Below are 23,447 nucleotides of genomic sequence, written 5' to 3' on the forward strand. Positions count from 1 at the left end.
CCAGTCAGTCTGTAAGGCCAGAAGCCCACCTAGGGCTCTGAGGATCCTAGGAACCTGAAGGAGGAGGTGACAAACTGGTAGCAGCTCCCCAAGGTCTCAGCCGCAACAGAGACATTCCTGTTACTTGTTGCTTGGTCCTTTTAAGCAGAGATGGCAAAGGCGAAACGTGGGAGCTTCTGGAGGCAGAAGCAGTGGCCCTCCCCAGGAAAACAAGGCTATGCTCAGTGACCACCTCAGCAAAGTGGGGCTTCCCAGGAAGGCTGGTGCCTGGTATTGCAAGGGAGCACAAGCTTACGTGTGCGCTCATAGACTGCACAGGGCGTCAGCTGCCTCCGGACTCTGGTGTCTGAGACCAAAGGAAATGCGTTCCTGATATCCTCCATGCGGATCCTCTGGGGTTCGTCTCTCTTACTGAACAGGCGGTATATGAAGGCCTAACAAGAAAGCCAAAGGAACAGCTTGAGATGCCAGTGGGCAAGAAGGGAACCTGTGCATAGCCAAGCCCATTGACCTCTAAATGGGGGCCGTTCAGTCCTCTAAGGCAGTGTTTCCCAACCTTGGGCCTCCAGCTGTTTTTGAACTACAATTCCCATCATCCCTGACCACTGGTCTTGCTAGCTAGGGATGATGGGAGTTGTAGTCCAAAAACAGCTAGAGGCCCAAGGTTGGGAAACACTGCTCTAAGGAGGGATCTAAATGATTCAGGCCTCAAATATCTGAAAGACCACCTCCTTCCCACAGAAGGCCTCTTGGTTGTTCCACTGCCTTCAGAAGCTGGGGGGTGGGGGCGTTTCCAGGATAGGGCCTTCTCTGTGTTAGCCCCTAAGTTGTCCACAGAGGGGCATCTGGCACAGTTTGGTGAACGCTCGATTCACCTCTCTTTGACACTTGTATATTTTTAGGACTCACCTTATTTCTGAAATTTTGTTTCAAACTGTTTTTAACATTGGGTTTTGATTGCTGTAACCTGCCCTGGGACCCTGGGGTAAAGGGCAAGTAAGAAATTGTAATCATCAGCAAGCCTTGGGAGGAGCATACAAAACTTTCCGGGAGACATTTGGGGTTTCAGGCAGCCCCCTGGGACAGCAACAAAGCTAATGGATATTCAGAGCCTGGAAAAAAGCACCAATGGGGCTCAAATGAAAACGGGAGCCGTTATGAGAGCCCTTTTGTCTCTCATCCTCAGGCAACAGCGGAGGTGGCTCAATCTGCTTCTGCCATCCCCCTCGTTGCACATAGCTGAGTCTGTGCCTTCAGTACGGATCCACTTGGCAAGAAATGGGGGCACTTGAGTATCATGAAGACTTGAAGCTCGAGCTGTGCAATATCACCAAACCCAACAATGAGAAGCTGGTGGTGATCACTGGGCAGCAAGAGCCCCAGTGAACAAATGCCTAAGTTCTGTGTGTCACATCCATATAAGGTTGCCTTGTCCAGAGTGCTTTTTCTGTCCTATTTTATTTGCCTGTGATTCTGGGAAGGGGAAATGAACAATAAGGCTGCATACTTGATAGGCAGCACTGCCCTAGCCCAAACCTAGGGAAGAACTGTTCAGAACACCAGATAACACATCCGCCTCATGTGAATCCGCATCCGAGATATTGAACAAATATTTTTTCCTCTTGAAGGCAAGTAGCTAATCCTGATGCATTTGACTCTCCTTGGTTTCCATTTGTTTCTTTTGTAAACATGAACATGCAGAGCATTTGGCCTTCTAGAGGGCAAGGGGTTATTTTGGAAGGACACTTGTGTTTCTGTGATAATGAAAATTTGTCAGTGCCTTCAGCTAAGCTTCTTGAAGGAGGAAAACAACCTTGCAATGTGAATTGGGGAGGGAAGAGTGTCTTAGTTGTGCATGACCTTGTTTCATTTTGCAACGGTAAGTTTTATTGTATGCTATTTTGGAAAATACTAAAGAACAATTTAAAAAAAAAATCAATAGTCTCAAGCAAGTGAACCAAACTACAAAAGAGGGCAATTACTTTGAAGTTACTAGTGAACGTGAACCAATCCATTTTTGAGCTCAAATATGAACACAAAACTTTTTAACAGTCTGCCCTCTTGCACAAGCCCATATGTCACAGCTGCAACAACACTCCATTTTCCCTGAGCTTACTGCAGAGCTAATAACTTGCATAACCCACAGAAGACAAACCTGGAGAAAGTCTCGAATGTGAGCCTTGGCACGTTTGGAGTTGGGTTGAGGAACTTCAAAGAGAGGACATTGCTGTCCAACCACAAAGATATCCTGCAAATCCCGGATGTAGTAACCATTCTGATCCTGGATAACTAAGAAGTCTGTTTCCGGCATCTTGTGACGATAAATCGGAGCCCGGAAGAGATTGTTTTCAAATGCCTGTCAAAAGGAAAGGGGCTACCTTGGTCAACTGCAACAGGAGTTAGGGAAAGAAAAAGAATCCAACATGACCTTACAGACCAGCTTTAGTCCTTGAGACATACAGTCAAACCTCGTTTTGCGGATGGGATCTGTTCTGGAGGATCTGCACGTCGAAATGCCGCATCTGCACATGGGGCGATTTAGCGCTTCTGCGCGAGTGGCGACCCTGGAAGTAACCCATTCCGGTACTTCCAGGTTTGCCACAGACATTCGCCAAAGCGGAAGCAAGCGGAGGCGGATGCAGGATGAGGATGGGATTCTCCATCAAACCCAAGAGACAGTTGATACACAGCAAGATCAAAGGCGTACAAGCAGTGCAAGCTCACTACCCACACGCCAAGTCACCTTCCATTTTCCAAAGGTGACCAAAGTGCAAAACATTAGAAACAGCAAATGTACTGGCTGCTTGCCTTCACACAGTTCACTGTGGCACTCTCTGAAGTCATGGGCCAGAGGGAATACTGGATGCTGTCCATGGGTGGGACTGCCATGAACAAGTTGTTCGCCCCCCACCTTCCCAGGTATCTGGCCTCTGCTGGTACCTTGGGGAGAAGCACTCACACCCAGAGGACAGACTCCCTAGCCATGGAAGAATTCTCCACCGCAACTCTAATGACCAAGTCCAAGCTTTTATTGCAAGTGTCTGAGAGTTTTGGCAGAAAGCATTCCTGCCTTCTTTTAGACATCTTCAGAAAGCCATACAGGTGACTCACATCTTATGCTTATTTTACTTACGAGGTTGTGGCTTTGGAGAGGTACGGGGAGCAAAATGAAAAAATGGAAAGTGGAGGAAACCCACTCTCCGTTTATTTATTTCCCCCCTGCACAGCTGGGGCCGCAGGGAAGGCATCACAAGGACTCTGGCAGTGCCCAAGAGCCCCTGTGCCTTCTTGTCACGAGCCAGGAGTCAGTTTCGCCTGCTGAACAGCAGCCTGGAGAAGGAGAAGGTGGAATGTCTGCACCTGTAGCTGATCAGCCTTCAAGGACACAGAGAAGGCACTGATGAGAATCAGCTGGCTTCAGCCTTTTTAAATAGAGCTCCCAGTATCAGTAGATGCTGGAAACAATGCCTGTGGTGCCTGGCCTTACCTTGCTGCTTCCTGCTCTCCACCTGGGCTCTGTAATCATCTGCTTTCCCTGATCTCTGGACTGTCTGACTTCATATGTGGATTCTCCTTTCTGGTAAGTATTCCTCAGAGACTCCTAGTCCTTGCTTGGCTCAGCAACAGGACTCATACGGGCTATGACATGCCTCCGCAAAGCCCAGCACCTTGGCTTACCGGGCTTTGGGAAGGTGGTAGCTCTGGGACCCTGCCAGAGCCTCGAGCCTCCTTCCCCAAACCAGGCAAACACTTCTTGGCTTTGGGAAGGAGGTCACACAATTCTGAAGAACACACACAAACTCAATCTTGCCACCCCACCCATTGTGAAAGGCAGACATCTCACCTGGAGTTGCTGGCCTGGGTAAAGAGAACCCAAGAAGGGGGAGGTTTGGCAGTAGGTGGTCTCCCCATATGGCTGCTTAGGGGGACCTGAATCTTTACCCGGCTTCTGCCAAAAGGAAATACAGCTTTAGTGAGAAGGGCAGCCTCAAGCTACAGAAGCTCAAACACCTGCAGCCAAACAACAGCACTCTCACCCGCTTGTAGTAGTTCTTGATCTTGGTTGCCATGCCAACCTGCATCATTAAGGGGGGGTTCTCCTCACTGTACTCCGCTAGGATAAGGTCTCCATCCTTGCCTGAGAGGTCTTGCGGAGTGCGCATGAAGAACATCTCCCCACCACCAGAGGCTTGCAGCGCACTCCTTCTCATCTGGGTGCAGAGCAAGTTGAAAGTACAAAGAGACCAAATGCAGATAGCAGAGATGTATAAGACAGCGTCGAACAAATGTCGGAAGTGCCAACACGTGGGACATCTTTCTATAGGTGCTGGACTTGTGTATATATATATAAAAAAAGCAACAGGCTTTTGGGTAATGATACATAATGAAATAAAAAAAGTTTGAAATCACTATTCCCCAAAAGCCTGAAGCATTCTTATTAGGAGTAATAGGATTAGAAATCCTGAAAAAGATGGCCAAGTTGCTTAAGTATGCGACCGCAGCAGCCAGAGTTCTGTATGCACAGAAGTGGGAAGGCGGCAAGGTTCCAGTAAAAGAGGAGCAGATTTTGAAGTTAATGGACTATGTGAAGATAGCAAAAGTGATGGCAAAGAGACCAAAATGAGAATAGTGTATGGAAGAATGGAATTTTTTCAAAAAGTATTATAGCCAAATGAAATTGCAAGCAGGCTTGAAGTGTAAGGAATGGAAGGGTAGCAAGAATGAAATAAATAAAGAAATGTAAAGTAGAATAAGTATTGTATAAAAGGCACCGCGTAATTGCAGGAGGGGGGACATCATTAATGGGAGGACGGGAAGTGGAATGGTTAAGAAAAGTGTATAAATTGGGTTTTGTGTCAAGTTATAAAACCAATGAAGATTTTAATATTAAAAAATTATAAACCGACTAAACGAGGACAGAAACACACACAGCATCAGGTAGTTTCTCTCTGAGCCCCCAAGGTGAGAAAGAGTTGAGGGCATAGCTGTCAAAGCATCAGAGCAGAACCAGGAAATGGAGGCTTTACCTTGGCTTTCTTCTCGATGTGGTTTTGTAGTGATTGCACTGGATGGGGGCCAGGCTGGGACAAGGCCCCGACGGAGTATTTCTTCAAGGGGGGCCGGTGCAGCTGGCGAAGCTCTGTGGGGTCCAGGTGGGTGGGGAAGAAGGGCTGTTGAAGCTGCACTGCAGGAATTGAGTGCTGCACCAAGGCAAGAAAAACACACAACCCAAACATGAACTTTTACTCAGGATGTACAAAAGTCTGGATGTACATTACCGCCAGCCAAAGGAACATGTCCCCATCCCAGAACAAGGGCAATCATGGGTCACAGAAGGGAAGGGGCTGAGGGATATGTCCACCCTACGAACATGCCATGCAAAGCCACATCCTAAGCCTTGGGAAGAAGCTCTGTAAGGATCCAATGGAAAGCTGGCTCACCAATCGTACCTGCACACAGAATCTTGTCCTATTGTGAAGATGCAAGGCTGAGCATTTTGCCACAGGCACATGGTTCTCAGAAGGCTGGAATTCTGCACGAGACTGCACTTTTGCACATTTAAACATGCATGCACATACAGAGAGAGATGATACCACTGGTTTTAACCTGGATGATGTTGCCTCCAAAGGTTCCATGAAGCCTATGCTTGTTTGGATAGTAAAATTCATCATTCGAGAGGTTCCAGGGGTCCTTCACCTCTGGGTCAGACATATTCTAGAGTTGCAACACAGGGAAGTTGAAGTCAGAATTTCCCCGCCCCCCTTCCATTTATTAGCCTTATGTGAAACAAACTGAGCCGCTTCCACAAACCTGTTGAGCCTCCTCCTGAATAACTCCCGTCTTGATCAGGAGAATCCGGCTATTCCTTTGAGAAGGTTTTTTCTTATTTTCAGAAGGAGTGTTCAACATCCCCTCGTCCTCCTCCTCAGGAATTTCTAGGAAAGAACATACAATAAAAGTGAACTCTCAATGTCTGTCTGTAGGTATCCCCATCGCCAAAGCACTTACATAAAGGAAGTCCATCTGAATGCATGACCCTTCACTGGCAACCTCTTTAAGAAACCTATTTGGACATGGATTGCTTATATTAATCTATACTTTTAAGTTAGGGTTGATTGAATATTCTTATTGTTAATGCCAGGTGATGATATTTTTATCTCTTCTGTAAAATTTGCAAAAATATTTTAAAATGTAAAAAAAAGGGCCAACTAATTTTTAAAATACAATCTTAACTTAAAACAATAAGAGATTTAACTGACCTTCAAATCTGAGATCATGATCCAATTCCTTCCCCATGGGATCTAGTACATGACAGGTCACCTCACTCCTTGCTTCTGCAGGTTAAGCCCCATTGCTACATTGTGTGTGTGTGTGTGTGCGTGTGTGTGTGTGTGTGCGCGTGCACGCACACACACACACACACACACACACACACACGAGTTAACTATTGGCTCCTCCAAAGGAATCAGAGTTCTATTAGATCCTCAGGCCCCTTAAGCAACTACAATTCCCAGAATCCCTTGGGAGAAGTCAGGACAGTTAGGAGCAATTTTCTGGGAGCTAAAAAAAAAAAAAAAAGGAAGAGCTTCACCTGTCTTAAACAGCAGATTGCTCAGTAAAACATTCAGTCCAGTATACCTGAAGGAGCATCTCCACCCCCATCGCCCAGCCCCTGAGGTCTTAATCAGAGGGTCTTCTGGTGGTTCCCTCACTGCAAAAAGCGAAGTTACAGGGAACCAGGCAGAGGGCCTTCTAAGTAAGTGGCGCCCTCCCTGTGGAACAGCCTCCGTCAGATGGCAAGGAGATAAAAAGAACTACAAAACTTTTAGAAAACATCTGAAGGCAGCCGTGTATTGGGAAGTTTTTAATGTTTGACATTTTACTATGTTTTTATATATGCTGCAAGCCAGCCAGATGGGCAAGGTAAAAATAATAAATAATAAAATTATTATCATCATCATTATTTCCTCAGTCCACCTGAATTTTGCATCTATGTTCCCCAACCCAACTCTGCAAAATCACTGATCTCCAGAAAGCCAGAAATCTCTTGTTTCCAACCACTAGTAGGTCAAAGGAAAAGCATGGTGATTGTGTGAACAAACCCAGGACTAGATTTTCATCGTCTGAGTCAAGTGTCATAACCGATGGAGTGAAGACATTCTCCATTGCCTCATGGTCCCAGATGATGTTGTCCTCCCAACGGCCATAAATGAGCTCTCTGTTCTCAATGGGGAAAATAGAGTACCACGGCTTGCCTTCTTCCTGATTTGCTGCAACGACACAACAAAAGCACTCCTGTAAAGATCTCCAGAGTACTAGGACCCTGTCAAATTCCTCTTCCCCCTATCTACCCAAATGATGCTGACCACCCTCTCCAAAGCACAGACTTGACCCTCAGAAGATGTAAGGGCAGAGCGTGTGAATTTTGCAAGACAAAGAGGAAGAGCACATTGTCAATGGAGGGTGCTTCCTTCCACACAGAGGCTTATCAGAGAATCGATGCTGCTCATTTAACACAAGTTACCAGCATGTGGGGAGAGGGTTTGTTTGGTTTTTTGCCATGTGTGTGGTGATGACTCATGTGATTGGTCCTTATCACTACAGCCCTGCTTCCATTTGTTCCTCAACACCCTAGCCATTTTATTTCCAGAAACACAAAGGATACAAATGACCATATCTCCACTGACTGCCACGTGCTTGAGGTACATTGGAATTTCAGCACCTCCATTCCAAGGAACTGCTCTCTCAAGACCCCATAACGATATATGAGAAGTTCTGTCAACAGCCCAATTAGTCTAGCACCTTGTACTCAGTGGCCAACCAGATTCCCCAGAGAAGCCCACAAGCAAGACCTCTCCCCTCCTATGGTTTCCAGAAACTGGTATTCAGCAGCATACTGTCTCCAGCAATGTAGGGAGAACATAGCCATCAGGGTTAACAGACCTACATGGATTTGCCTAATCTCGTTTAAAGCCACCACAATAGTGTCCTCTGCAGCTAAACCAGCCACTTTGGCAGTGTCTCTGAAGATCCTGCCTGGTTCATTGCATTCTGTGCTCCTGGGGGAGATTTGGGGTGGGGTGGGGTGGGGTCAAATAGCTATCCAGGAACCCCAGGTGCTGGGATCTCTTGTCCTGTGGCAGGGACTCCCAGATTCAACAACTCTTTAATGGTCACTGACTGAGTACAGATCTGCTGCTGTTCCTCTGAATAGGCCTCAAGCTTGAAATGTGGGCAGGGCTGAAGCTGACACATCAGACCTAGATCCTGCCAGGTAATTATTGCCCGTTCCCTTTTGCTGACTAACATAGAACATCTCTCCACTGCATGGTACAAGGCTCCTCTTTCCTCTCTACTGTTTGAGGAGCTGCTCCTCTTTGCTGAGCAAGGCCCAACACTCCCAACATGCTGGGCTTTGTGTGTCAGAGAGAGAGGCAAACTGAGCAGGCACCCACTGCAGTTCAGTCCTGGCAACAGATGCAAGAAGATGTTGAGGAGGCCAAATGAAGTCCAGCGGCAGACGGTCCAAAAAGTGTGCTTCTTCTCTATTTACTTGGCAGTATCTTTAAATACTGCACAAGCAACAACAACGAAACCCTCTAAGCCAGGGACGTCCACCCGAGGAGGAAAATGAGCCCACAATCAACCATGATCGACTTATATCAACCGTGGGTCGACCTGTCAATCGCCGTTGACCAGTTGGACATCCCTGCTCTAAGCCATTCACATAAAACGCAGACACACACAAATTCATTGAAAACATAAAATCAGACATTAAAAACAAAGTGACAAATTGAGGAACTTTTCGTTTCAATAAGTTTGTGCAGTGAGGTGAAACGTCTCTGTTGCAGGTATTTGTTTCGTATTGCTTTTGAAATCTATTTTCTGGGGGCTGGGTGGGGGTCGTACTGGTTTTATTCTATTATTTTGAGTTATATACTACCCTTCATCATAAGATCTCAGGGTGCTTCACAGAGTAAAATTGTAATCTGCTTCTTTGGCCTGTCTGTAAATCATTTTGATACATATATACTGTATATATAAAAAGGGTTACTACTACAACTACTACCAATAATAATGTTTTGACAATGGTATTGTTATTAATACAACCTGCAGCTTTAAAGATACATAATTAGAGGAAGCTGACTTATACCAAGATTGGTCCATCAGTCTTAGTATTGCGGGCACTAACAGGCAGCAGCATTCCAGGATTTCAGGCCATGTTTCCCAGCCGGACCTGAAGATGCTGGAACTGAACCAGGGACCTTCCATGTGCAAAGCAGGTGTGCTCTGGCCCTGAGATATGGCCCTTCCTCCAGTTGCCTGCTAACCTTACCTTGCTGGGTGCTGGTGGTGGCGGCACCTGTCTTCATACTGGACGGCAACCAGGCCTCCTGCCTCGCTTGCTTTGCCTTGGGATCCTCCTTGATGTCATCCACGTTCCAGATCACGTCATCCTCCCAGTGCTTCTGGGTCACCATGAGGAAGTCCTCATCTGACAGCAGATTGTCCTTCTCAGCCTTAGGAGTCTGAAGGGAGAACAGAAAATGGTCAAGGTGCTGGTAGCTGGACCCCTTCCCTCCTCCTGCTGCTGCTGCTGCTGCTTTGGAAGAGGAAAACAGAGCCCTTCCTCCACACCCACCTCCTCCTCCTCTTTGTGCTCCTTCATCTTGAAACCATAGTCAAAGCCGCTGCCGTCCTCGGGGACGCCCAACATGTCATACCACAACTTGGCAGGCCCATGGCGCCATTCAGCCACCTTGGACGTGGGGGCTGCCACCTTCGTGTTTTTCGTAGACTGGGAGGCCTTGGGCTTCACCGGTGCCATCATGGTGATCTGGAGGGGGAGAGGGAGTCAGAGGGTCAAGAGAGAGGAGCTGGATCCCACTGAAGCAATTACAATTAAGAGAGTTAATATGGACCGACAATGGGCGGCTTACAGGGAACTGCTGGATTTTACAGTGAGGGAACCCAGATTGAAACCTATGGAAGACTTAAGGAGCCAAGTTACAGATTGGTTGCAATAACACCAGTTACACAACATGTTTAAATGAGATAGAAAGAATTGATTTCTGGACCAAAGCTCACAATTTGAAGAGGAGAAAAAACTCTTACAAAAAAAGGATAGACCTTTGTCTAAAATGTATAATTTTCTACTAGAACAGGAAACAAAAGACGAGCTTGTTAAAGCTTCAAAGACACACTGTGCAATAGATATAGGGCACAATATAGATCTCAACCTCTGAGAGAAACTCTGGAAAAGTGACCTGAAATTTACTGAAAGTTATTCATGGAAAGAGAATTATTTGAAAATGATTCATAGATGGTACTTAACTCTGAGTAGGTTGGCTATGATTTATAAAACAGAATCAGATATGTGCTGAAAGTGTAAAGAAGTGGAGAGAACTTTTTTTCACATGTGGTGGACATGTAACAAGGTAAAAGTGTATTGGGAAATGGTTTATAATGAATTGAAAAAAATATTTAAAACTACTTCCTCCCCCCCAAAAAAACAACAACCAGAGTCCTTTTTGTTAGGAATAACCCAGACTGAAGTTCCTAGGTGTCAGAAAAGGTTATGTATGCAACAGCTGCGGCCCATGTTTTGTTAGCCCAAAAATGCAAAGTGAGTGAGGTCCCAACTAAAGAAGATTGGCAGCTTAAGCTGTCAGAAAATGCAGAACTTGCATATTTAACACATAAAATAAAAGAGCAAGAAGAACATATATTTAAAGAAAAGCGGAAATCATTTATTGAATATATGGAAAATAACTATAAAGCTGAAAACGCTGGAAGCACTAAGATAAATTCAACAGAGTAAATAATTTTTGATAGATGTAAAATGGAAAACTGATTTGAATGGTTATAGTAAAAATATGCAGGGATGTGTAAAATGAACCATGGAAAGAGTAGAAGGAAGTCACTAGATATTTTAAAGTTTGTAAAAGGTTTATTTGGAGATGTAAAATTGAAAACTTAATAAAAATTATTTGCTAAAAAAGCTAGGTGGTAGGAGCATCTCCAGAGGACTTGGACCATCCTCAGCACTGATTTGCACTTGGCATTCGCCTTGCAGAGACTAATATTTCTCAGCCTTCCTTCTTGGTAGGAAAAGATTCAGCTGTTGTTGGCAGGGGAACCTATGTCCTACAGCAAGGCAGACAGGAATCCACAACCTCTCTTTTGAAGTAGCAAAGAGGTTGTCTGGCATGAACTACATCCCACCCCTGCTGCTGTATTCCAAAGATAAACTTTAAATGGTGCTTGGAACAGAGTCTGTCCTTGAAGCAAGTTGCTTAGCAACGAGAATCCTCCCTAGCACTAGGTGGGGCAAATCTGAGGGAGGAGAGATTCAGTGTCAGCCTGTGTCTGTGAGAGTCTGTCTCTCTAATTAGATGGCTGCAGGGAGCAAAGAGGCTCTCTTCATTTCAGAGAATCCTAGAATCTTAGAGTTGGAAGGGACCCCAAGGGTCATCTAGTCCAACCCCCTGCAATGCAGGAATCTCAGCTCAAGCATCCATGACCCAACCTCTGCTTAAAAACCTCCACAGAAGGAAAGTCCACCGCCTCTCGTGGGAGTCCGTTCCACGACTGAATAGCTTTTACTGTCAGAAAGTTTTTCTGAATGTTTAGTCGGGATCTCTTTTCTTGCAACTTGAAGCCATTGCCTTGAGTCCTACCCTCCAGAAAAGAAGCTTGCTCCCTCTTCCATGTAACGGCCCTTGAGATATTTGAAGATGGCTACCATATCTCCTCTCAGTCTCCTCTTTTCCAGGCTAAACAGACCCACTGATAGAGAGCTGGACTGCTGTGAAGATGCTGGAAGGCTTTCTAAGTAACTCTGCTGTGAGACAGTAAAAGCAGCGAACACACTAACAATCCCCTACTCCATCCTCCTCTCTGCTCCCAGAAACCCACCTCATCGTCAGAAAGGCACTGCTCCGGAGGAGGAGTTGGGGCAAACTTGTACTCCCAGGACGATTTGCCTTCTGTGCCTTCCTCAGTAGCAGCTTCTCCTTTCTGGAACTGTACTTTCTGAGTTGATTTCTGGTGCTTCTTCTTCTTCTTCTTGAGCTTCCCATGGGCTGTGCTCCAGACAGATGGGACATTTTTGCCAGGGTCAAAGAGGCGCAGAAATCGCAGCGCCTACAGGGAAGGACAAAGAAGGGAGCGAAGGTTGGGAGGCATAAGTGGCTGGTCTCTCTGATCACTCAGGGCATGTCAAGCACGGAAACATTAAGTTTGCCATCAGGCCGCATCTCTCTGTCACTCTAGCTGGCTGTGGAGGCAGTCCTCTCCAGGTGGGTTTGCAAGACCTGCAGAAGGGGTGGGGGAACTTCTGCAACCTGGGGGCCACATTGCCACATGGCTAACCTTTGGTGGGTCACATGCCAATGGAGGAAGAGTCCAAAACGTAAACAGACACAGCCCAAGAGAGCTGGGCAGAGGGTGGTGGAGGGTGGGACCACCCCACGCTTGCTCGAGCATTACACACATACAGCACACAAATTCATTCACTCACTCACTCACTCTCATTGCCTCCCTTACACTCATGGGCACCCATATCCATTCCATCAATGTAGCATCTGCCCCTGCAACGATCAGGCTTGCCTAAAAGGCTCCTCCCGGAGTGAACAGGAGGCTTTTCTGAAGCCCAATTGCACTAGAGCCGCACTTTCAGTTTGGGAGGGGGAAGCACCACATTTAAGCTTCAAATCTGGAGTCACCTGTGGCTGGGTGGGGTGGGCTGCGGAGGTGTATGCTGCCGAGGAGGGAAGGGCTATCCTTTTCCTCCCCAGCTGTACACCCACCTCCACATGACAAGCTTTGAGGCAGTCTAACACAATAAGCCATGTCCAGCTTTCTCTCATAGGGCACAGTATATGCAGGTACCAGCGATCTTGCTGCTCTTGGGACTTATTCACATCCTGGGGGTAGGCGGGGGGCTATTAGTGCTGAAAAGTGCTTTTCATTAGCCTCCAGCCTGAGCTCCCCACAGTCATTACACATACCTCAAGCTTGGGAATTTACGCTAATCATTTGGGACCACAAGAGAACCCTCACCTGAAGAAAAGGAGATGCACCTAGCTTTTTACACTCTTACTAGGAATTTGCAAGGTAACTGCATCCTGAGACAGGAAGCCTGGAAGGATTGGGAGAGGAGCAGGAGACACAGAGCCATCTCAGGGCTCCGGGGGCCAAAATGGAAGATCACCGTACCTGAAATGTGCTCACCCAACAGCTTCAGTCTGCAGAACTGACACCATTGCAGGTGCTGTATAATACTTGCCCTGCCTTTACACTTTGGGAATTTACACTATGGAACTCGCTGCTAAAGGCACTTTTGCTTAGACAAGCCTACCCAAATATGTAGAATGTTGCCACGTGCTTTAATCTGTTCTTAGCTTATTGTTAAATGCAATTATATTTTGTTTTAAATAGATGTTTGTAACTATTGTTACTGATAATTTTATTGTTTTATTCCTTCTGCAAACTGTTTTGAGGGGGGGTTGGGGGGAGGATTTACAATCAAGTGGTCTATAAATTTGTGAAATAAACAGAAGTACAGAGAGAAATCGCCCATCCTTCTACCACGAAGTGCAGCCTTCCACTCCGACTCAGCCCTCAAGCCCTACCTTGCCTGGCCGGAATTCAGGGAACAGGTCTGTGGCGCTGGGCAGCTGCTTGGTGGCATCTTGCTGCATTATCCCTGCAAGCGGAAATGTAGACTTGTCTTCCTTGGACTGCTGCTCAGATTCGGAAGAGGAAATGGTGGGCTGCTGGATGGCATTCTCGCTGTCTTCATTCCCTGGAATGGAGAGCATCTCTCAGAGAGAAAAGAAAGAAAATCTCTGCTCCGTAACCTCAACATGGCAGAAAGCTAAGCCAGGCATTGAAGTGGAAAGAAGAGCAGCGTTTCAAATGGAACCCGGCTTCTTGAGAATTGCAGCTTGCATTTGGGACAAAAGTGGTGTGGGGCAGGGCAAGGGAAGAGTCACAGAGAATCCTCTTGGACATGCCCAAAGCCACACTGACCCTGCACTAAAGAAGTCTGAATGACCCAGGTCAAGTTCTCCCACTACCAGTAGATTCTGTGACTGTCGAGCTATTGCGCAACCATAAATCCTTAACGTAATGAGATGAGAGCTAGGTGTTACAATGAAAAATAACAGGTGGAGTACAGTGTGCTTGTTTTGCTCCCGTATACCTTCTGCTTACCCCTGACTCTAGAGGGCTCACAGTCACATCCCATGAGTGCATACGCACCAAAATAAGTTGTGTCCTGTTCCTCAGCCTCCTTCACCAGTGCTGGATGTGGTGGCGAAGGAGCCATCAGCCTGGAACTGGTTTCTTCAGAGCCAGAAACAGAAACACCACCTAAGGAAGAAAGGAGGGAACTCAATGATGGGCAGCTCTTCCATCTCATCGCACCTCCAGTTCATTGTCCTTGTTAAAAGCTACCAGAATTAACATTCCAAGAAGACCCAGGCATCCTCCATCATCTTCTATTCCCACATAATTCCCCACACTCAACTAGTTATTTCTGTAATTTTTAGGTTTCCTGTGGGGAAGGGCTGAGGACCATCTGCTTTGCATGAAGAACACCTCAGGTTCAATCCCCAGCATCGCTAGGTATGGCTGCGATAGGCCTAATTTGAAACCCTGGAGAGCCACTGCTAGTCCATGTAGACAATACTGAGAAAGATGGAGCCATGGTCTAAGGCAGCTTCCTATGACCCCAAATAATAATAATAATAATGATAATTTTTTATTTATACCCTGACCCCACCCAGCCAAGACCAGGCTCAGGGCGGCTAACAACCAATAATAAAAACAAGTTGATTAAAATACAATTTAAAAAGATTAAAATACAACATTAAAACATTAGGATGTAGCCTCTTCACCAGAGGAGAAAGGAAAAAGAAAGAGGGGGAGGGAACCAAACTGATTCTAAGCCAAAGGCAAGGTGGAACAACTCTGTCTTACAGGCCCTGCGGAAAGAAATCAGATCCCGCAGGGCCCTGGTCTCATGAGGCAGAGCGTTCCACCAGGCCGGAGCCAGAGTTGAAAAGGCCCTGGCTCTGGTTGAGGCTAATCTAACTTCCTTAGGGCCCGGGACCTCTAGGGTGTTGCTATTTATGGACCTTGAGGCTCTCCGTGGGGCAAACCGGGAGAGGCGGTCCCGTAGGTACGAGGGTCCTAGGCCGTGAAGGGCTTTAAAGGTCAAAAGCAGCACCTTAAATCTGACCCTGTACTCCACCGGAAGCCAGTGCAGCTGGAAAAGCACTGGGTGAATATGCTCCCATGGCAGAGACCCTGTGAGGAGCCTCGCTGCAGCATTCTGCACCCGCTGGAGTTTCGGGGACAGCTTCAAGGGCAGCACCGCATAGAGCGAATTACAGTAGTCAAGCCTGGAGGTGACCGTCGCATGGATCACTGTGGCCAGGGCGGGGCGGGAAATGTAAGGGACCAAATGCTTGATGCGGCGAAGGTGGAAAAATGTCGCCTTGGCTGTTGCTGTAACCTGCGCCCCCATGGAAAGGGAGGCATCAAGGATTGTACCCAAACTCTTAACGGAAGGCAATGGCACTAATTGGGCCCCTGCAAGAGAAGGGAGTTGGTCCCTCATCCCCATACCATCTCGACCCAGCCAGAGGACCTCTGTCTTCGAAGGATTTAGTTTCAATCAGCTCCCACGAAACCATCCAGCCACAGCTTCCAAACATCTGGTCAGTGTGTCCAGGATCGAGTCAGTATGGCCATCCATCAGCAGATAGAGCTGAGTGTCATCAGCATATTGGTGACAGCCCAGCCCAAAGCTCTGGACAATCTGGGCAAGGGGGCGCATAAGAATGTTAAAAAGCATCGGGGAGAGGATTGCGCCCTGCGGCACTCCACACACCAAGGAGTGGCGCAACGACATCTCCCTCCCACCCTCTGTCCCCGACCAGAGATAAAAGAGCACAGCCATTTACGGGCTATGCCCTGCATCCCCACGTCGGCGAGGTGGTGGTCCAAAAGATCGTGATCGACCATGTCAAAGGCTGCTGACAAATCTAAGAGAATCAGCAGTCCCGACCCGCCTCGATCCAGTTGTCTGCGGAGATCATCTATTAGGGCAACCAGAGCCGCCTCGGTCCCAAAACCAGGAAGGAATCCGGACTGAAATGGATCTAAAGCCGATGTTTCAGTGCTCGCTTCGGCAGCACATATACTAAAATTGGAACGATAAAGCTGATGTTTCCTCCAGAAACCTACCAAGCTGTTCTGCAACTGCTCTCTCAATTACCTTACCCAGATATGGGAGATATGAAATTGGACGGTAATTGGATAGATTTAAAGGATCTAGTGAAGTTTTCTTTAAGAGCGGACACACCATTGCTTCCTTCAGTTCCCCTGGGAATATCCCCGTGCCAAGGAACAAATTGATAATTTCAACCAGGGGAGTCCGTGCGATATCTGGGCACGCCCTAATCAGCCAAGACGGGCACGGATCGAGGAGGCAGGTGGTGGGCCTACCAGCTTGGAGGAGCCTATCCACATCAGCAGGGAGTATCCGATCGAAATGGTCCAACACTGGACCCGAAGACAGTTGAGGGGCCTCCAGTTCTGTCACTGTATCTAAATTGGCAGGGAGGTCATGGCAGAGCAACAGGACTTTCTCCGCAAAAAAGCTCGCAAATGCCTCACAGCTGTGGGTCGAATTTGTGCTTAAATTTGGTTGTCCTCCTAAGGACGTTATTGACCTAATTATTCTAAAAAGTTGTGCTGGGCGAGAGCTAGCGGATGCAATGGAAGCTGCAAAGTAAGATTTCTTAGCAGCTTTCATAGCCATCTCATAAGCTTTCATAAGCGTCCTATAAGATATTCTTGAAGCTCCGTCACAAGTCCATCGCCATACTCGCTCTAGCCATCTGAGATCCCGCTTCATTTTCCAGAGCTCCTCGGTAAACCAAGGGGCCCGGTTTCAATCTTGGCTTTCAGAGCATAGTGATCAGACCATGGCACTTCCACGGGGGGTGGGGGGAGCATGATCACATCTATGCCAGCACCAAATATCAAATCAAAGGGCAGCAGGTTGGGAATGTGCATAAGCACAACCAACATCACAACTCAGCCTGAACCTCCAATATAAGGCTGGGATACAGTGCAAAGAAATCCACTGAATAAATAAATGGCACAACACAGACCAGTCAGAATTCATTTGGATTACAGCAGCCCAATGCAACCCTCGAGGGCCCCCAGAGGAAGGGTAATAGATCAGTGGTAGATCATCTGCCTTGCATGCAGAAGCTCCCTGGTTCAGTTCCTGGCATCTCCAGGGGTATTTGGTAGAGACTCCTTGGCTGAAACCCCAGAGAGCGGCTGCCAGCCAGGGAAGATAATACCAAGTTAGGTGGGCCAGGCGCCTGGCCCAACATAAAGCATTGTTGGAGATTAATAATAATAATAATAATAATAATAATAATAATAATAATAATAATAATTTATTTATATCCCGCCCTTCCCAGCCAAAGCTGGGCTCAGAGCGGCTAACAACAGTAAAAATAGCAGAGTTTACATAAAATCACAGTCAATTAATTGAAATACATTCTAAAATCAATTCAGTCATGGTAAGTAGCCACTGATTGCCTCATCTTCCATGGTCTGGCCGTGTGAAAGAAGGTTGTCCTTTGGCTAGCCAAGCCTGAGACATATTTGCAAGTGATGACTTCAGACAGAAAAATATGAAAGAATCCAAGGGAACTAGCCACTTTCTCTTTTTAAAAAACCTTTTCCCTATTCCCCACAGCTGAGACACCTGCTATGGGAATGGAAAGGCCTAGGGCTAAAACATCCAATTAATGCAATCTTCATTACCATCAGCTCCTGTAACAGGGGCCAAGGTGGGCAGAGCAATGGAAAAGCTTACTATGCAAGACTGACTCCGTTGATAAAATGTTTACCAGGAGCAGAAACCAGGGTTGCAATTATTAAAGGTATAGGACTCTAAAGAAGAAGAGCAAGAGAGAACCAGCACGGACATCAGGGCAGCAGGAACCAGCTTGATTAGAAAAAGATCAGTTATGCCAAAGGCGACAGAGGAAACCATCTGCCACCGCTTACCTGCCCTCACAACTAGCTGAGGGCTGCATACCGCCTGCCCACTGTGGACATCATCTTCAACCAGCTCGGTAATGTCAGAATAATCAACAGCATTGTCATTACTCTTAACCCAGCCTAGGGAGAAACAGAAAACACAGCAAAATTACAGATCCAGCAGGCGACACCTTTTTCCTATCACAGCTTCTGCACCCACATCCATGAAGGACGTGGGAAAAAGGAGTATGGCTTTTGCAGGAGTATCCTAAGCCTCATTCCCACCAGCAACTAGACATGATGATAAAAGCAAAAGTGTAATATGTCCTGCTAAGGAACAGATGATTGTTATTATGTCTTCATATGTAAAACCACAGAATTCAAAGAGGGCGCACTTTCTTTTTCCCATGACTGTAAGGGAAACACCAAGGCAAGGAATGGGTGGGAAGGAGGGAGGAATACAATATTTAATTCACAGAATATGAACAAACCAGGTGCAGATAACAAATCACATAGAAGCTGTTGGCATAGGGCTTGTGCTAAGCATGTGCAGCTCCCCAAGCATGTAGGTTCATGGCAGTGCAGTTTGTGCTGGAAGAAATTCAGTCAGGCTCCAAATTTTCAGTCAGTTCAGTACTTACTGACAGGTCCAAAGCATTAAGACAGTTTCACTGTATATAGGCTTCCACTAGATCCCTGGTAGAAGGTGCAGGCTTTAAATGCAAAGCAAGTACAACTCACAGCATACATACAACACAAAGCTCAGTATCAATCTGGCAGAGCTTCCTCAAAGCAAACCGAACAGACAATGTACAAACCCTCTCTTAATATACTCAAGAATGACCATAACCTTGGCTGGTTGCCAGGTCACAGTGACCTTCAAACACCAATCACAAGATCTGCAGGTGCAAGATAAGGGAAGCCATGCACCAAATTAAAGGAACCACAACACATAGGAACCATCACATATAAACCCCTTCAATCCCAGTGCAGAATATCAGCTCCCCTGATGGAATCCAGTTTAGCACTAACTTTTGTTCCACTGGCATAAGGATTTATGCTTAGACATCTGATTTCTGCCTATTACATGTGGCTACTTACTACCAGACAAGCGTTTACAAGATTATAGTCTGTAATCTTCAGCTCTCAGTGTTTTCCTTTTGCTTTCCTGGATCTAGCACTACATCCAGGACTGTAAACAAAGAAGATCTGAGAGGGAGTCCTGGCAAAACTTAAGCTCTGCCTAGGCATCTAACAAAACACTAAAATTAACAGAAGAGTAGCATCTTTATCTGTCCCTTGCATCATCAATCTATGAGAAGATCAAACCCAGAGGAGAGCATGACCTTAACAAAACTGATCGACAAAGAAAAAGGTTTTAAGCTCTTCTAAAAGAAATCTGGGAGGGAACCAAATACATCTCTGGGGAAGGGGAGAGTTGGAGCCACAAACAAAAAGAAAGTCCTATCACATGTGGCTACTTCCTCCCAGGTAAGAGTTTACAAGATTGCAACCTGAGGTATATAATTTCATCCATTTCTTCCTGAAGCATCTGTGCTAATTGTATATAACGTTGTGCTATTGTATTGGGGGCTGGCAGGTGGCGCTGTGGGTTAAACCACAGAGCCTAGGACTTGCCCATTAGAAGGTCGGAGGTTCAAATCCCCACGACAGGGTGAGCTCCCACTGCTCGGTCCCTGCTCCTGCCAACCTAGCAGTTTGAAAGCACATCAAAAGTGCAAGTACCGCTCCAGCGGGAAGGTAAACGGCGTTTCCATGCACTGCTCTGGTTCGCCAGAAGCAACTTAGTCATGCCGGCCACATGACCCGGAAGCTGTACGCCGGCTCCCTCAGCCAATAAAGCAAGATGAGCGCCGCAACCCCAGAGTCGGTCACGACTGGACCTAAGGTCAGGGGTCCCTTTACCTTTACCTAGCAGAAGCTGCCACTTTGCTACTAAGTCTAGCCATTGCTTGCAGATGCTGAGCAAGCATCACTAAAGCATCAACCAGCTGGACCTCTTTTTAATACACAAACAGGAGTCATCCCAGATCCTGAGACCAAAGCCCTTCTTCTACTCTAGACTTCCCCAACCTGGTGCCCTCCACATTCTGTTGCACCAAAAGTACCGTCTTCCTTGACCATTGGCTGTGCTGGCTAGAGCTGATGTGAGCTGGATTCCAACAACATGTGGGAGACACCAAGTTAGAGAAGGCTGTTCTACCCCAGACCCCCAAGGCAAAAAGGTTATCTCACCTTCCTCATCCATCTGGACTTCATCTACCACAGAAGCATCATATTCACCGGCTGTGGCTTCGGTTATGTAGTTCCCCAGATCCATTGCCCCTAGATCAGCCAAACGTTTTTTTGTTTCCTGGGAGAAAGAAAGAGAACAGAAGTTGGTCAGAAGTGGAAGGAAAGACAGTAATATGGAGTAGAGTTGGGAAGGCATAACTGTAAAGTTATTAGGAGGACAAAGCAGTAAGTTGCACTGCAGATAACATCTAGTCACACCGCACTATTAACAGAAATGCATACCTGGGAGCTATACAAGATGTGACAGTGGTTTGGATGGCTGAGCACATTTTGTATGCAGGAGGCCCCAGATCCAGTCTTCAGTATCTCCAGTTAAAAAGATGCAATGCTGAAAAAAATCTCTGGAGAACCACTGCTAGTTAAAGCAGATAGTACTGGTTTAGAAGAACCAGAGGTCTCATTTGATATAAGACTGTTTCATATGGAAGGTGGGTGGGGGGAGCACTATGGGCTCAGTGACAAGACCTCAGTGACATTCAGTCTTTGGCATCTCAGACTGAAGGACAAGTGGGGGGGAAATCCTTCTCTGCCTGGAATATATTGCAGAGGTACTACCAGTTACAGCAGATGCACAGCTGCAAGAAGAGAGAGAGAGAGAGAGAGAGAGAGAGAGAGAGTGTGTGTGTGTGTGTGTGTTTCAATAGCAGGGAAAGGGGCTTCTATTTAACGCTTTGTCCAATGCTGTAGCTTTAATCAGCTTCAATCAGCTATGCTTGTTAGAAAAGGCTCCCATGCACTCATGCAGGAACTTTCCCAGCCCCTTCTTGAAATGTCAAGGTCGAACCAGGAGGCTTCAGTACACAAAGCACATCCTCCACAACCAAACCATTGGTCCACCTAGTCCACCATTTGCTATTAATGTGATTGGCTCTCCAGGCTTTCAGGCAGGAACTCTCCAATCCTTACATTGAGATGTCAGGGATTGATGGAAGAGGGGGAGGGGTTTTTTTGATGGGGGAGGGGGGAGGGGCTTCTGCACACAGAGCACATGCTCCAAAACCAGACCAGTGGTCCCCCCAGCCCAGAATTCTCCATGCTTGCTGGAAGTGGCTCTACACTCCCTCAGACAGGAACATTCCCAGCCCCACCTTTCAATGTCAGGGGTTGAACTGGGGAAGGGGGCTTCTGCACACAGAGCACATGCTCCAAAACCAAACCAGTGGTGTCCCCCCCTGCCCCCAGGGGACAGGGGCGGGGGGCGCAGAAGAAAAGAGAAGAGGAAAGCAAGTCTTCAGCCACCAGCGATGTCTATGTATCATCCAGAAAGTAAAGCCGGAGAAAATGTGGTAAATTTAGAACAGAAATTTCCCCCCTGAAAAATAAGAATCCCCCCCCCCTAGAAAAAGAGGGCACATGACAACCCTAGATATTTGCTACGCTTTTCTGCAGGAGCTCTCCCAGTCCTCCCTGGCGACTGAGGAAGAGCTCTTCCCCATGCGGAGCAAGCCCCCTAACTATGGAGCTCCGGTCCCGGGGCGGCTGCTCGGGGAGTAGCGAGCCCCTGCCTCCGAGAGGAGCCCACCTCGTCGAAGAGCTCTTCCCCATGCGGAGCAAGCCCCCTAACTATGGAGCTCCGGTCCCGGGGAGGCTGCTCGGAGAGTAGAGAGTCCCAGCCCCCTGCCCAGCGCCCAGCCCCCTGCCCCCGAGAGGAGCCCACCTCGTCGAAGAGCTCTTCTCCCTCGAGCTGGCCGTGGTCGTTAATGTTGCCGAAGTGCAATGCGGCCAGGGAGAAGGGCTTGGCTGCTGCTGCTGCCGCCGCCGCCGCCGCCGCTTCCTCGCTGTCCGTGTCTGACATCTCCGCCAAGCGGTATCTGCAGGTGCCGCCTCCGACAGCGCCATTTATTTCAACTCGGGTTTGTTTATATCGGAAGCGGAAGTTGCGCCGTGTCTCGCCGCATTCATAGAGAGCAGCCATGAGGGTAGAGCGGCGCTAGACTAGCGAGTTTGCCGTGGGACGGGACGCGGGAGGCCTGTGAAGGACGGGGAGGCGTGGCTTCCCTCTACGCCGTGCTGAGCGAAATGAATGAGCGAGGGCATAGCTCAAGTCGGCAGAGCGAGCGCGGGACGGTTGCGGGCTCCAGCCCCCACGCTGGGAGAATAGATTTATTCCGGGACCCTTGTAGTCCCTTACAGCTCTTTTGGTTTTATAAATGAATCTTTTCTTACATCACACACGAGGAGCTCTCTAGTGGCGAAGTTGCTGCTGACGGTGCTCCTAGTCTATCCTCTACACACAACCCCACTAAGTAGGGGATTATATGTTGGAAAACCCAGGACCTTCTCCCAACCTGCATGCAGTTAACCTGTGGAACTCCGACACAATGATGTGGCAACAAATTCTTACTCAAGACTGCTTTTAAAGGGGGGGGGGTGGTAACGCTGCAATCCTAAACTTCCATACCTGGGAGTAAGCCCCATTTAATTCAATAGCACTTACCTCCGAGGAGGCATGCTTAGGCTTGCACTACTGAAACATGTTCCACGAGGTGGCAGCAACATAGCTGTCAACTTTTCTCTTTTCTTGCGAGGAACCCTATTCGGAATAAGGGACTTTCCCTTAAAAAAAGGAAAACATTGACAGCTATGGGCAGGAAGAAGGGGGGTAGCAGCAGGCTTGGGACGAAATCAGAGCTTACCTAGCTTAACGCAATACCCGGAAAGATGAAATTAGGGAGCTGAAACAGTGAACAGAAACACTGCACACTACTTTAACTTACAGGGCCACAGATGCCTGCTGGTATTTTTATATTCATTGTAAACCACTGTGCTAATTTGTTTTGAATCGCAGGTGGTGTGTGAGGGGGCAATTTAAAAAATACAACGGGCTACTGCAGGGTGCTAGACTGGATGGACATTTGGCCTGACCCAGCAGAGTTCTTGTGCTCTTAAGGGAAGACAGAATAGATTTGCATCCACATAAAGGTAAAGGTAAAGGGACCCCTGACCATTAGGTCCAGTCATGACCGACTCTGGGGTTGCGGCGCTCATCTCGCTTTATTGGCCGAGGGAGCCGGCATACAGCTTCCGGGTCATATGGCCAGCATGACTAA

At 47.4% G+C, this 23,447-nt stretch overlaps 1 protein-coding gene across 12 annotated transcripts in view; it reads right to left on the bottom strand.

Annotated features, from left to right (window-relative positions):
• TAF1 (TATA-box binding protein associated factor 1) overlaps nt 1-22,261 on the bottom strand; it is a 47,262-nt gene extending 25,001 nt beyond the window's left edge. For 4 of the 12 annotated variants that reach the window (XM_028714908.2, XM_028714907.2, XM_028714909.2 and 1 more), the window contains exons 1-16: nt 22,055-22,260; nt 20,338-20,455; nt 18,109-18,222; nt 14,269-14,379; nt 13,638-13,810; nt 11,920-12,147; nt 9,644-9,838; nt 9,338-9,530; nt 7,104-7,271; nt 5,812-5,936; nt 5,608-5,715; nt 5,028-5,201; nt 4,038-4,211; nt 3,845-3,949; nt 2,156-2,356; nt 296-434 (exon numbers count right to left, since the gene is read on the bottom strand). In XM_028714908.2, the coding sequence (XP_028570741.2) occupies nt 296-434; nt 2,156-2,356; nt 3,845-3,949; nt 4,038-4,211; nt 5,028-5,201; nt 5,608-5,715; nt 5,812-5,936; nt 7,104-7,271; nt 9,338-9,530; nt 9,644-9,838; nt 11,920-12,147; nt 13,638-13,810; nt 14,269-14,379; nt 18,109-18,222; nt 20,338-20,455; nt 22,055-22,192 (2,464 nt within the window). In that variant the 5' untranslated portion in view covers nt 22,193-22,260. Of the gene's footprint in view, nt 1-295; nt 435-2,155; nt 2,357-3,844; nt 3,950-4,037; nt 4,212-5,027; nt 5,202-5,607; nt 5,716-5,811; nt 5,937-7,103; nt 7,272-9,337; nt 9,531-9,643; nt 9,839-11,919; nt 12,148-13,637; nt 13,811-14,268; nt 14,380-15,639; nt 17,943-18,108; nt 18,223-20,337; nt 20,456-22,054 lie in introns of those variants that run through there. The other 8 variants (XM_028714903.2, XM_028714902.2, XM_028714901.2 and 5 more) reach the window with 6 other exon arrangements.
• Between the last annotated feature and the right edge of the window lie 1,186 nt (nt 22,262-23,447).

This window comes from Podarcis muralis, chromosome Z, assembly GCF_964188315.1.
Source record: "Podarcis muralis chromosome Z, rPodMur119.hap1.1, whole genome shotgun sequence".
Lineage (NCBI taxonomy): Eukaryota > Metazoa > Chordata > Lepidosauria > Squamata > Lacertidae > Podarcis > Podarcis muralis.